The sequence below is a fragment of the Labeo rohita genome, chromosome 5 (genome assembly GCF_022985175.1).
Source record: "Labeo rohita strain BAU-BD-2019 chromosome 5, IGBB_LRoh.1.0, whole genome shotgun sequence".
Taxonomy (NCBI): domain Eukaryota; kingdom Metazoa; phylum Chordata; class Actinopteri; order Cypriniformes; family Cyprinidae; genus Labeo; species Labeo rohita.
This window is the reverse complement of record NC_066873.1, coordinates 15,644,135-15,659,268: the sequence shown is the minus strand read 5'-3', so window position 1 is coordinate 15,659,268 and position 15,134 is coordinate 15,644,135. Positions and strand designations below refer to the sequence as shown.

Below are 15,134 nucleotides of genomic sequence, written 5' to 3'. Positions count from 1 at the left end.
GTTTAGATTTGTTTTATTTTGCACACAAATAAAAGTAGACCCTTTACAGTTCCGATTGATGTATTACTCTTACCCTTGTGAGCAAAAATGACGGGTAATTTTAAATTGTTTACACTGAAAAAATTGCAAGCGATCGCGTTGGCGCCTCTACCTCCTGTAAAGCGTGCTTCAGCTTCCACTTTCTGCACGAAGGATTGGATATGCGCCTAATAGCGCACATTTATCTAGGTTTAACGTTTAAACTTGTTTTATACTTGAACTGTTTTATATCTATAGATTCTATTTTAGGCAAGTCGTGATGATTTGAGAAGGCAAATTGATCAGACTATGAAGTCTTGACGCTGTTCGTTAGGCTACTTTAAATAACACAAACTAATATTTAGCGAACAAAAATGCATTTTTCTAAATTAACAATATAAAAATGAAACAAAATATAATCACTTTGCCATTACATTTTGGGCAAGGGGAAAGAAAGACGGCTCGGGCCAAGAATTCTGATAAGCTGTCGGAAAGGTTATGACATACTTGTGCCACCCCTTGAAATTGCAGCATGGCATATGAGAAATGTTGCCATTTTATTGGCTGGTTGGACCAGTCTGAAATACTACCAAATAGCATACACACTGTGGTATTGTTGGCATTTCCAATACTAGTATCAGAATCGGAACAACCCTATTTGAAGTTTGTACAGAAGAAGAAGAATAATAGACATGCAGCATAGTAATAGTGATGCTTCACATCACAAGCGCCAATTATTTGTAAAATCTGAAATATATGGGTAATTGCAAAATTAATTTACTTTTGTCGGCGCGAATAGCCTTGCGGTTAGTGCCACAACATACAGTACAACTGCGCTCACGGTGACCCGAGTTCGAATCCCGGCTTGTGGTCCTTTGCCGATCCCATTCCCCTCTCTCTTCACCCAGTGCTTTCCTGTCTGATCTACACTGTCCTGTCCAAATAAAGGCATAAAAAAGCCCAAAAATAAAATTAAAATCTAAAAAAATAAAAAATAACTTACTTTTTTGTGTTTGGATTGTCTTTGCAATTATTCCAATGGTCATTTAACCTTTAAAAGCGCTTATAAATATTAAAGTAAATATTCATTTTTATGCATTTTTATTAGAGGTCGACCGATGTATCGGTTTTGCAGATTAATCGGCACCGATAGTTGATTGGCGGAACTATCGGTTATCTGCAAAAATCTACGCCGATAATTTTTTCTGGGTTGGGTCTGTTACTGGAGTGGCTGAGAAGGTCATCATTATACAGCAAAGTCCCTATAGTCTTTGTTATACAGCATGAGAGCGGCCTTTAGTGGCAGAAATCACTGACAGCACATGCCGTTTGTTTAGACACGTGACACTGCATGCTGCACAGAGCGGGGCACTTCAAAGGCGGATTTTAAAAAAATGCCAACGAAATGGTGTTTACAGTAAACTGTAGTGCATGTTTTCTTGTCATTACTAAACGATGAATTACTGCATTAGTGGAGAAAGCAGTATACTTTTGCCCGTTTGGTGATCAAATAAAGTCTTGTAGACCGCCGCTTGAATTGAACGCGACGCGTCCAGTGTGTGATACCGGATAGCTGCAAGTTCTTCTAGACGCTGCGTTGCACTTTTGCCCGTTGTGTGACTAACATGTTTTTATATTTTGATTAGATAACCACAAATGTTCTAGAATAGAAGCAGTTAAATTGTGAAAGTACACAATATCCATATGTATGCAATTTCAATACTCTGGCCTTTGTGTAGATATTTAAAGATGGTCATCTTTAGCTTGATTGTTGATGTAATGGTAACACTTTACAATAAGAGTCCATTTGTAACATTAAGATTGATAATAGCTGTAGAATAGAAGTATTGTTCCTTGTTACAGTGTGTTAATTTCAGCATTTACTGATATGTTTTTAAATTTTTAGTTCCTTTTGTTAACATTAATGAACAATGAACTAACTAATGATCAATATATAATTCATATTATTATTTTTATTCATTTACAAAGTATGATTCTGTAGGCTACTTTTTTTTTTTTTTAAATAGTAGAGCACTATTTATTTTCCATTCAGTATCCATTTTAAAAACTATCGGTCGATTAATCAGTATCGGCCAATGTGGTCCAACCAAGTTATCATTATCAGTAAAATCCAATATCGGTCGACCTCTAATTTTTATACATTACTTTATGTTATGACATTGTGGTGCTTAAATTCACTTGTTTTCACTAAAATTCACTTGAAGAATTGTTGTATTTTTAATTAATTTACAAAAAAAAAAAATTACAAAAAATGTATTTTAATATTTGTCCATCCCTATCTCTGATAGTTGTGTGTGTGGAAAACAGACTGAAATTTAAGTTTGAAGTGATGTGACACAACAAAAGACAATAGAACACATTATAATCAGTGATGCTATCTACACTGGATGCAGCGTGGTGATGCCAGATGACAAATCCCTGACAATAATCTGATGCCTTTCGCTATTTATGACATACTAACACAAATTACAAACGTTTTGCAATGGTTGCTTTGTCGCATCTAGTGTAGACATGGTGTCAAAATAATGATTCATTCACCAATTCTGTTTTATGCCACTAGTGGTGTGGAAATTGCACACTTCACTTGAGACCCATATTCATGAGCCATATTAATTTCAGTAGTTCCACATTCTCATTAACAACTCTTTTTTTTTTTTTTTTATATAATGCCTTTGGGGCCTATAGATCTTAGAGATATTATGAAACTTGATTATTAATCTGACATCTAATTGACATTAAATAATGGTGAGGGAATCTGTGTTTGTGCCAAAGGCTCTGCAGTTGTCTTTCACTATAAGGTAATCCTTTTTATTTCACCTGTAAGAAAATGCCATTGAACCAGCAGCCAAACCTTTTGTATCGGCCACCCACTCTGCAATCCCGATTAGCATATGTTTTTTAATACCTTTGTCATTTCTTTTTCTCCCTCTCTCTTTTCCCACCCACCCAATCACTGGGCTTCCATTCAAAGTGTGAGTCAGGCTTTAATACTGAAGCTGTCTTGTGGGGTCACCACACTTTTCTTCACATTACTTGTCATATGGCCATTCACTCAAGACATTTTTCCTATAACCCTTCAATAGACAGTAAAATGTTAAATATGTCTGAATGTCATTGCAAGCTGTAACAAAATAACCAGGTAGCATCTGCAAACAAATGATGAGACATTTTTGCAATGACTTTTAACCAACTGGTGTGTCATTGTGATTTTTACTGCATATATGATGTCAGTTCCTCTCACATTCACACAGGTGTCCACAGTTGTAGTTCTTCACATTAAATATGAAAATGATTCTTTTGACTACCAGAAAGTATACATTTTAAAATAAATACTTGTTGGGATTATGTTTTTTCTACGGCAGTGGCATTCATACATTTTAATGGTTGCTGAAGTGTCCAAATACTTTTTGCAGCCACTGAATGCCAATGTATTTTTAATACAATATATGAAATAATATTTTTAATGTAAATAACTATTTTTCTGAAATCACTTTTGCAATCACATTCAGTGTTTCTTTTCTTTTTTATTTATCTAATTTTCTTTTATTTGTTATAAGTTAATATATTTTTTGATTTTTTGGTCCCACTTTATATTAGATGGCCTTATCTACTATGTACTTACATCAAAAAATAAGTACAATGTACTTATTATGTTCATATTGTATTGCAAAACACTTTTGCTGCTATTGAGGTGGGATATGGGTAAGGTTAGGGACAGGCTTGGTGGTATGTGTAGGTTTAAGGGTGGGTTAGGGTGTAAGGAATGGGTCAACAGTGTAACTCTAAATTTAATTACAGAAATTAATTACAGATGTAATTACATGCAGGCATTTTTGTAAAATTGAAGTACAATGTAAAAACGTGTATGTACACAATAAGTGCTTTGTATCAAATGATTAATTTAATTTTAAGTACTAGTAGTTAAAGCCACCTAATATAAAGTGGGACCAGAAAGGTATAATAAATAATAAAATGCAATATGAATATAGTTCTGCCCATTTTTTTGTGTATTTCTGTAGTATATGCTACAGCAGTTACAGTATTTTTATTTTTTGTGTGTGTGTTTATTTGAAATACGTCTCTTATGCTTACCAAGGCAGCATGTACCAAAATTCAGTAAAACAGTAATATTGTGAAATATTATTACAATTTAAATTCAATTTATTTTTAAAAAGTAGTTTCTGTGATGCAAAGCCAAATTTTCAGCAGTCGTTACTCCAGTCTTCAGTGTCACATCTTTCAGAAAACATTCTAATATGCTGATTTGCTGCTCAGAAAACATTTATTTTAATGTATATACTGTTACTTTTCAGGAAATCATGAAATTGTGATTTTTGCAGGTTGTACTGTTTCATAATAACTGAGCTTTGTTTCCTCACTGTTTTCTGTCCAGATGATTGAGATGAGCCTGACCTTTGTGCTCCATCCCTCTTTATCTCTGACACTCAAGCAATCAGCCAAAACATTAGAATCTACATTTGCTTCACCATGAGAATCTTTATTGTAATCTTGCACAAATATTCATCTGATTACCTTTTCCTGTCTCCAGGGGGATGGCAAGCGAGCCATGATCATCACTGGGCCCAACATGGGTGGCAAGAGCTCCTACATCCGACAAGTTGCTCTGGTGACCATCATGGCACAGCTGGGATCCTTTGTTCCTGCCAGAGAGGCATCTGTAGGCATTGTAGATGGCATATATGTCAGGTAACTTCCACCTGCCTAACACCACCTTCTTCTCTGTAGCCTATAAACAATGGCTGAAAAAAGATCATTGTAGTCGTAAAAGGCCTCAGTATGAGCATAATGCATATAATTTCCTCTGGTTGTCACAAAATCCATCCGAGATGTTTTAATTGCACATTACCTTCTGATGAAAAGAAACTTGCAGACCTTTTATTCTCCCCCGTCCTTATTTCCTGTTTTTGTCCGCTTTCTTTCCTAAAGAACAAAGATCACTCTCATAGGAGATTTATCACAGCCTCACCTAATCTGCCGTAATGCGGTATTTACGGAGGAACAGAGGCTTGGGAAACCATCCATCTTCTTAAACCTGTGGAAAAATCAGCTGTCACTGAGATGTTTTTTTTTTTTTTTTAGTTTTCTGGTCATTAGAGAGGAAGTTCTGTATGACAGCACAAAGCTGAACTTTAGTGACCATGACAACACTTCAGGGGCTGAGCAGACTTTAGAGTTTGTGCTTGAATGGTCCAGAATTGAACAGGGTGAAACCATGCCCACTAGTCTTTTCAAAGAACCCCGGTAACCACAGATTACAGAGGCAAGAGTGTGAGTCAAACCTATTCAGCCCTCATGCCACATCTGCTTGATTTTTGAGGAGCAGAGTAATACTAGATTTTCAGGTCCTTGAAAGAAGTACCGGTGCTTGCCAAGCAACGAACGGCGACAGTGAAAACATTGTTTTAAAACTAAAAAACAGTGTTGCTTTGTTAAACGCATGGAATAAATTTAGATTAAATATAATTTACTTATTAAATGTAATTTTCATCATAATTTACTGTGATGCCATTTAATTAGATTTTTAATGTCAAACATTCTCTGCCTTTTTAAAATAAATTATATGTAATAAATGAAAAAAAAAAATAAATACTACCGTTCAAAAGTTTGGGATCAGTATGATTTTTTTTTTTTTTAAAAGAAGTCTCTTATGCTCATCAGTGTTCCATTTAATTTGATAAAAAAATACAGTAATATTGTGAAATATTATTGCAATTTAAAGTAAAAGTTTTCTATTTGAATGTCCTTTAAAATATATATTTTTTCTGTAATGCAAAGCTGAATTTTCATCAGTCACTACTCCACTCTTCAGTGCCACACGATCCTTCAGAGATATGATAATTTATAATCAATGTTGAAAACAGTTGTGCTGTTTAATATATTTTTTTTGGAGCCTGTGTTACTTTTTTCAGGATTCTTTGAATCATTTTTCAGGATTTCTTTTGAATTGCAGCGTTGATCCAAAATAGAAATCTTTTTAGAAATCTAAAGACCGGAGTGGTGATGCTGAAAATTCAGGTTTGCATCTCAGGAATAAATTCTATTTTGAAGTATATTAAAATAGAAAACCACTCATTTAAAATGCAATAATATTTCACAATGTTACTGTCTTTTCTGTAATTTTAATCAAATAAACGCAGCCTTGATGAGCAGAAAAGTCATTAAAAGCATTAAAAATCTTACTGATCCCAAACTTTTGAATGGCAGTGTAACAATAACAAGACTTAATGTGCAAAACTGATATGTGTTCAATTTATTAGATTGAATATTTAAATATCCACCTTTTTCTCTAGTAACCGATGAGCAGCACCATGAAGGATTCTAACTTCCGTTTGGGTGCTTTCGTGTTCCAGTCTCCGTAGAAATCCATGTTAAAACAGACTGAATTTAAACTTTTTGGTAACACTTTATTTTAAGGTGTAATAATACGGAGTAATTACCTAATTAAGTACTTCGTAGTAGCTGTTGTACTTACACGAAACAAAATGTACTTAGTTATGGAACAGCCTGTACTAACAGTTTGTAATTATGTAGATGTAATAGGCAGCCACTGTTACACATATGTAACAGACCGAGCCTGTTATACAGCTACATATGTAAACAAAACACTGTTGTGTTGCACACTTTATACAACTTAATTAAAAATGTAAGTACACAGACATAAGGTACTTAAAATAAGTGTATCAAGATTGTACTTATGTGCATCTATACTGTACACCTTATCCAGCTGCACCTTAGTTTGATTTAACCCACTAGTACACATCTTAAATACATGTAATACCTTTCTTATTACATTAAAATTACAGAATATTACACAGGCATAAGCTACTTAAAATAAAGTGTATCAAGATTGTACTTAAGTGTACAAGTAGCTGTGTAACAGACTCGGCCTGTTATATATGTGTAACAGTAGCTGCTTAATACATTTACATAATTACAAACTGTAATTACAGGGTGTTCCATAACTTAGGTACGTGGTAAGTACATTTTGTTTCTTGTAAGTACAACGGCTACTACTAAGTACTTAATTAGGTAATTGCTCTGTATTATGTACACCTTAAAATAAAGTGTCACCAGCTTTTTCGATATAACTAAATATAAAAACGTGCACAGGTTTAACATTATATTTTATCGGCTTGGAAAATATGTTAATTAAACACCAGAGACAGGAAATACAAAGCACCGCTCCAGTCAGGCAAGACTTCCGTGTTCAGAAAAAGGTGGATAAAATAATATAAATTTAGTGATTTATTTAAATACAAATTATTAATTTGTTTGTTAAAAGCCTAATTTTAAGTTTATTATTTTTTATTTCTATTTTGCTTTTAGTTTGGCTTAAATCTTCACAGACATTTAGACATTCTCTTTTGTGTGAGGAAAAAGAACAAAATCAAAACAAATGTGTTTGCACATCAAAACCAAGATTTATTTATAAAAGGAATTAATGGATATTTCTTGTGAGTGTCAGTAGTGATCTACTTTCATTCTGTAATGTGTTCTGAAAACATAAAAAATGGCCTGCCTCTTTCGTTTGGTCTTTTTACGTTGCACTGTCACAGAAATTTATTCAGTGGTGTTTCACTTCCCTCATAAATTCAAATGAAATATCTACATTCTTGTCAAGTATGTTAACTAAACCTGTCTTGCTCTTATTTCTTAGTAACCTAAGTGAACTTCTAACCCCTGCTTTAGCCTTTCATTTTGATGTGATTTATTAACATTGTTTACTTTTGTAGGGGTGGATGGTTTTTGCTGACTCTGCTAGTCATTAGGCTACGAACAACAACAACAACAACAACAACAACATCTACAGCGGTTCACTAATTAGACTCAGATGCAAGTAAAATGCCTGAGATCTATCTGTATTTTAGAATATTTCTTGTAAGGCCAGTAATAATGTAGAATTATTTCAGGTGTTGTGTAAATGTTCTTAGCAGCCACTTTCATTTTGATATATAATAAAATATCGTTTTACAGTGAAAATGGTTTGATCTACAGCTAAAGATTTTAATGCACCACTGCGAGGCCGTTCAGCAGCAAATAGATGTGATTGTAGAGTGTTGTATGTTTTTTTTTTTTAACACTGTCTGTCAGTTTAAATCTGTACATGCCGCTAACAGTGAAGTGCTGCCTTGTTAATTAACCCAGTCCTGGCACTATTCACGTCAGAAGATAATTGCCTTCACTCCCCAGAGTTGTGTTGGTTTGTTCCAATTAACAGGTCAAGATCAGGTTCAAACAGAGCCCAATTAAGCCTGAAGGGTTCAGTGGCCTATACTATACTCTGGTGAAGCGGAAACATAGAACGGTTAACACTTTTGCGTAATGGGGGGGTATAGAATACAGGAGATGAGTTTACATCCTCAGCAGAGTCGAAGTTTCACAAAAGCCCTTGCAGCTGCTTTGAGTGGATTTTAGCTTTCCATGTAACAAAGATTTGTGACACGCTCTAAAACTGTTGGTAGGAAGCTGACATGAAATACTTTTGAAAAGTGCACGTCCTGTGGTTTGACACGGTACACTCCCTCTAAGATGGATTTATTCTCTTCCAGAATAAACAGTTCCTGATAATTTACTCACCTCATGTCATCCAATATGTTCAGATGTTCTTTTTTTTTTCTTCAGTTGAAAAGAAATTAAGGTTTTTGAGGAACACATTCCAGGATCCCAGCCGAGGAATGAGGGTCTTATCTAGAGAAACAATTGGGCTTTTATTATTTTTTTTAAAATGTACTTTTTAACCACAAATGCTTGTCTTACACTAGCTTGACTTTACACATTTTGTAATCACATTGGAAAAGTACTGACCTGGTGTTTACAAAGCCAAGTTGCAAAGAAAGTGAAACTTTCTTCACAAAAACAAAAAGTAAAACAACAATGTTAGATGATTTTGAAGTTGTTCAAAATGTTTGAGTTTACCTACCCTACCTTTAGAAAATGACCAATCGCTTCATTTCAGACCCTGTCAGACCCTTTGTTTTTTTGGCTGGGATCGTGTAGAGCCATTTGAAGCTGCTTTGAAATTGCAGTTTGGACCTCCAACCCATTAGTCAGCATTGAAATCCACTATATGGAGAAAAATCCTGGAATGTTTTCCTCAAAAACCTAATTCTTTTCAGCTGAAGAAAGAAAGACATAAACATCTTGGATGACATGGGGTTGAGTAAGTTATCAGGAAGTTTTTGTTCTGTAACTGAAATAATCCTTTGAAAGGCGTTTTTGCAATTTGATGTGAATTATCATCAATGCAGGCTTATATTATTTGAATATTAAAAAACTTATTTTGTTTAAAGTTTTAATTTGTCACACTTCCTGAGTTTAAGTTTTGTCAGAATTCTTACATTTATTATTTGTTTATTAATTACATTTTTTTGCGTTCATGAGGGCATTGTGCATCATCTATTCAGGCCCAGAAGCAGAATGCGTTTTCATCTTATTTATAGTGACATAGCCATAATGTCTATTTAAACTGCAGAAGTCCGAGCATCTGTGAGAGTCTTTGGTCAGACAGACAGTATTTTGTCTTTTTTCTCCACTGATGGAACAGTTTTATTGAATAGCACTTAAGGTTTGGAAGCTCTTTTCCCCCTCTTTGTTTTGGTAGCGATGGAAACAGGAAGTTAAGTGCAATGCAAAAAATAAATGAAACATGAAGCCTTTAAAAGTGAAAAGTAAATCTTTTGCAATAAAGAAGAAAATATATTTTCTCTGAAATATCTAAATCTTTTTTGAGTTTCATAGTACTGTCTGACCTTTATTGTGTTTATTGCAGTGTTCTGCTTGAGATTGCTTTTACGGCAACCGGGCTGAAACATTTTATTGCTGACGTGACCAATTTTGAATGGTTTCTGCAAGAAAAGAGTGCATAAATATGCATATGAAGCATGAACAGAATCAAAAATTTTATGTGTGTAAAAAAACTCATTTAATATTTTGATCGTCACAGAAAACAATGACTCCAACAGCCATTGATGCCGCTGATAAAAATTCGAATTACACTTGGGGTGAAATTTGCTGGGAAAAACCCTAAAGACAAACATGAAAATTGAAATGGTCAAAATGTTTGGATGTTAAAATACAAGAAAACATTGAGAGACAAATACAAAAGCAACAAAAATAGAATGAAAGTGGCATTTCGTTAATGTGGCTCACGGCAAAGCAGACTACATATACCATCTGTGTTCTCTCTCGAGCGTGGCCAAGAGCTGCACTATTAGTCCAGCTAAAGCTTGTCTGTGGAGTTTTATTCAATTTAAAAGTAGGATGAACCCCCTTTTCAGGATAATGGGAATGATTTTTAGATTAGCTGTTAACAAAGAATAATTCTGTGTTCTGGGGATCTTTGTTCACGACCTCTAATGGCCAGCACATTAATTGGCTCATATCTTGCTTAATGCTGTTGCAATTGGCCTGAATTAGGGAGGCTTTGCTTTGTGCTTTTTTACTAACCATTGGAAAATGAAAAGAAAAGAAGAAAAATCCAAACATTAACACTGTTTAACACAGCAAGAGTCCTGCGGTACAAACATACCCTAGAGGTTCGTTCACCTCTACATGGTGATTTTTCAACAGCGTCAGCTTTTTCCTGCACTCTCAGCATCTTATGAAATAATGAGGTGCTGCATTTGCCTAAGTCATGTGATCTTTGTGTGGTGTTCAAATTTGATTAGAGATATCCTATAGCCTTAAAATGTTATCAGCTGCCAACCAATATTTTTTTTGTGCTCAAATACTGCATTGCCCTGGTAATGCAAGTGTTTGTAGGTCGCTTTTGTAATCATCTGCCTTATTGAGGTCTTAATGAAAAGTCTGTAACATACTTTAGTATAAATTTTTCAATGGTGGTGTAAAACAATATCCTTTTTACCTTGTCAAAAACAGCTCTGTTCATAGTGACCCATTTCGGTGCATTAATTTGCTCATTACCAACTTAATGCTTGTTCAGAGACAATTTAATTTGCTCAACTTTGCTTTTTTTCTGACAGAATGGGAGCGTCTGACAACATTTCAAGGGGTAGGAGCACCTTTATGGAGGAGCTTGTGGAAGCATCAGATATTTTGGCTCGTGCCACATCCCGTTCCCTGGTCATCCTGGATGAGCTTGGTCGAGGCACCAGCACTCACGACGGCATCGCCATCGCTTATGCTACCCTAGAGTCCTTCATTAGAGATGTAAGTGAGATCGACAGACTTGGAGGGCTTGCTTGGAGGAGGCTGTGATTCTGACATGTTTTCATGCCAGATTATAACATGCCATATAGTAACACAGTTCATCCAGAATGATTTGTAGTATAATTACTGGAGGGAGATTCCCTGTGTTGCAGCCTGTGGTTATGTGCCCTGTATACAGGCTAAATAGAGGACTGTGACTTGAGTAATTCTACAGTTCTCAGGTCACTAGTACTTTGGATTGAACCCAGCTCCCAAATCCTTAACCTAATGTTGTGTGGCAAGCCAAGCCCACTAATATGCCAATATTTGCCCATTTTGAGAATATCAGCATCAGTGTTGTCTCTGCCTTAAATCTGTTCTGAAATCTGCAGATTGCATCACTAGTGTATAGAGCAGATTTCGCTTATTTATTTCAAAACATTGTAGAAAAACATTGTGTAAAATAAGTGTTCAGTTATATATACACTAACTGGACACTATAGGGGTGTGCGATATTGACAAAAAAAATTATATCTGGATATTTATTGGGATTTTTTCTGATAACAATAGTTAAACAGTATTTTGCTTGGTTTACGCTTGTCATAAATAAATAAATGACACTAAAACCGCCAGCAGGTGGCAGCAAGTCCCTGTCTTAATAAGTAATTAAATCGTTCATTCAAATGAGTCATTCATATTTGCTAATGTCAGTTAGTCTCTGAATGGATCATTGAATCATTGACTCATGATTAATTCAGCCACAGATTCATTCAGGAACAAAACAAGGCAGTGTTACTCTGAGACGCACAAGTGTTCTGATCTGACTTTGTTTGAAACTAACTAAACAGAAAAAAAAAAAAAAGAAAATTTAAATCACTCAGTTTATTGAACACTTGTGTAAAACTAACATCACATTTGCGATCACGCTTGTGCTAATATTTAGAAAAACAAAATCCTATACAGAGACATTTTTTGCTTTCATTAGGTGAATTATAGGGTATGGGTGCCCGTTTCCGCCACTGAATGAATTTAGTATTTATTTTATTTATTTTTTTTTTTTTAAAGTTATTGCAACTTTTTATCTCACAATTCTTTTTCCCATGACACTTTTTCTCAGAATTGCATGATACAAACTCACAATTCTGACTTTTTTCTTGCAAATGCGAGCTAATGCCTTGTAATTCTGACTTTTTTTTTTCTAGCAATAGACTTTTTTTTTTCTCAGAAATGTGAGATCTAAACTTGCAATTGCGAGTTATAAACTCTACTTTTGAGAGTAAAAAAGACTGGAAAGTCAGAATTGTGAGTTTATATCTTGCAATTCTGAGAATATTTCTCAGAGTGTGCGAGTTTGTCTCATAATTCTGACTTTATAACTTGCAATTGTGAGTTTATATCACAGCAGTTCTGAGAAAATAAGTTAGAACAGTGAGTTTGTATTAGGTCTGGACAATAATTCAATATCAATTGCGCTGTAATTTTTTTCCAATAAAGGTGATATGAATTTTAAACACGTTTCCAATATTTCAAAATACATTGGCAGTGTTTCCCATACACTGAATTATTTGTGGCGATTGATTTTGTTGAATAAACATGAGCACTGCACTTTTAAAATCAAAATGCGGCGTGGGTGTTTTTAAAGAACGTATCTTTGAAGGGAACCGACTGTTTTCAGAATAGGTTTTTTTTTTTTCAAAGATTTATTTTTGGCATTTTTAGTCTTTATGACAGGACAGATCAGAATGGACAGGAAGCAAAGTGGGAGAGGGATGGGGGTGGGATAGTGAAAGGTCCTCAGGTCAGGATTCGAACGCGGGACGCCTGTAGTGCAGCAGCGCTGTATGTCGGCCCACAAGGCCATTTTCATTTTGTCTGATAAAGTAGCATTAATGAGCGCAGCTCTGTTTTGTGTACAGCTGTTATCGGGGAAACCACTGTCTCTGTCGCTCCAAAAGCGCCTCCTGCTGGCAGAGAATAAATTTGAATTTTCAATAAGGCCCTCCAGCAACATGTTTTTGTTGCTCACTCTATTTTTCTGTTTTCTGCAGCAACTCTGAGCACTTTTCATGTTCTTTATCCAGACTAAAGCTCTTTTGTTTCAGTCTATAAGAATAATCTGCTTATGTGATAGTTTAAAGATATTAATATTAAGGTGAGATTAATAATATTAAGGTGAGCTAAGAGTCTTAAGTTTATTTGACAGTGATTTTACATTTCTTGTTTGTATCAAGGATAAATACAAATAAGGTTGTTGCTGGTTTTTTTTTAATATATATTATATAGTTTTATAGAAGGAGGTTTCATAGACTTGGCAAATTCTTTTTTTCAGAAGTTTGTAGGTACAGACATCTGTTGTGGGTGTTCTTGGCAGTTTTTCTGAGGCTTTTTTTTTTTAATAATGTTCATATCAATATTGGAATTATATTGTAGCGACCAAAATTAATAAATATATTGTGTATAAAATATAATATAGCCCTAGTTTGTATCACACAATTCTAGGGCTGTAACGATAATCGCACAATGTCGTGAGGCGCGTTTAGTCAATGAAGCCGGTACTTTGATTAGTAGTAAAGCTCCATCACGTGCGTTCAGCTGGAGCGGCAAGTAATACACAGAGCCGTAAAGCACTGACAAGCTACGCCAAAATCGCGCGCAAAATCGAATCGCGATTTTGGCGTAGCTTGTCAGTGCTTTAAGTCTCACAGTTCTGAGAAAAAAGTCAGAATTGTGGGATAAAAAGTTGCAGTTACCTTTTTTAAAATGTGTTCTGCAGTGTCTGAACCGGACTTCTATAATAGGTGCATTTTAACGGCATTCTAATAGGCTCTTGGTGTTTTGTTTTTTGTTTTTTTTGCAAAGTATTGTTGCTGACAATGTCCATCTCTTTATGACCACAGTGTACCCATCTACACTCTTAAAAATAAAGATGCTTTAAAAGGTTCTTCACAGCGATGCCATAGAAGAACCATTTTTGGTTCCTCAAAGAACCATTCAGTCAAAGGTTCTTTAAAGAACCATTGCTTTCTTACCTTTTTATAATCTGAAAAACCTCCTTTTGCCACGACAAACCTTTTGTGAAACAAAAATGTTCTTCAAATGTTAAAGGTTCTTTATGGAACAATTTAAACAAAAAACGTTCTTCTATGGCATCGTGAAGCACCTTTATTTTTAAGAGTGTAATGATGACTACTTCAAGTAGGTTAATGTGTCACAAATCATCTCAGACTGGTTTCTTGAACATGATAGTGAGTTTACTATCCTCAAAAGGCATCCAAAGTCACCAAAACTCAATCCAATAGAGCATCTTTGGGATGTGGTGGAGATTTGCATCATGGTTGTGCAGCAACAGGGGATTAAAGCTGGTACTAGTAAGGTGTACCTAATGTACCCAATTAAAGATAATATTCTTGTCCTCATATTCTGATTTCTCTTCTCACTCCAAACTAAAATGCAAAGTCGTGACTGTTGAGAGGACCCATAAGATGTTAAATGGAAGGTTTTCGGTTCTTTGGTATTCAAGGAATACTTTGCATCTCCCGTGTGCTTTGTTAACTTGCAAATTTGACAGGTAAAGACTACTCACAGGAGAACAACCACGTTAGATGTGTTAAAATGACATTCTGATTGGACAGCTGTGTTTACCTGCTAAATGAAAACTCACATGAGTCACAGTCTGGAATCACAGGAGCCAAAGTGATGCCTTCGTTGAACGTGTAAAGTTAATTAAACCATTCACAGTTTTAATAACAGTTCTCTGGCATCTGGCAGCATTTGAATGTTTGACATGCAGCATGTCATAGTGAGTGCCATTCTGACAGAAATGAAAAATGTTTTTCTTCCAATTGCAACAAGGTCAAAAATTCTCTGGGTAGTGAGACTTAATGGTTTATACTCCAAAGCAAAACATCAAGGGATATGCTGGACTC

General features: G+C 35.0%; 1 protein-coding gene across 1 annotated transcript in view; it reads left to right on the top strand.

Moving 5' to 3' along the window:
* msh3 (mutS homolog 3 (E. coli)) overlaps positions 1-15,134 on the top strand; it is a 74,597-nt gene that overhangs the window by 43,445 nt on the left and 16,018 nt on the right. Inside the window, exons 20-21 of the mRNA XM_051108883.1 lie at positions 4,589-4,746; positions 11,043-11,229. Coding sequence (XP_050964840.1) covers positions 4,589-4,746; positions 11,043-11,229 — 345 coding nt within the window. The remainder of the gene's footprint in view (positions 1-4,588; positions 4,747-11,042; positions 11,230-15,134) is intronic.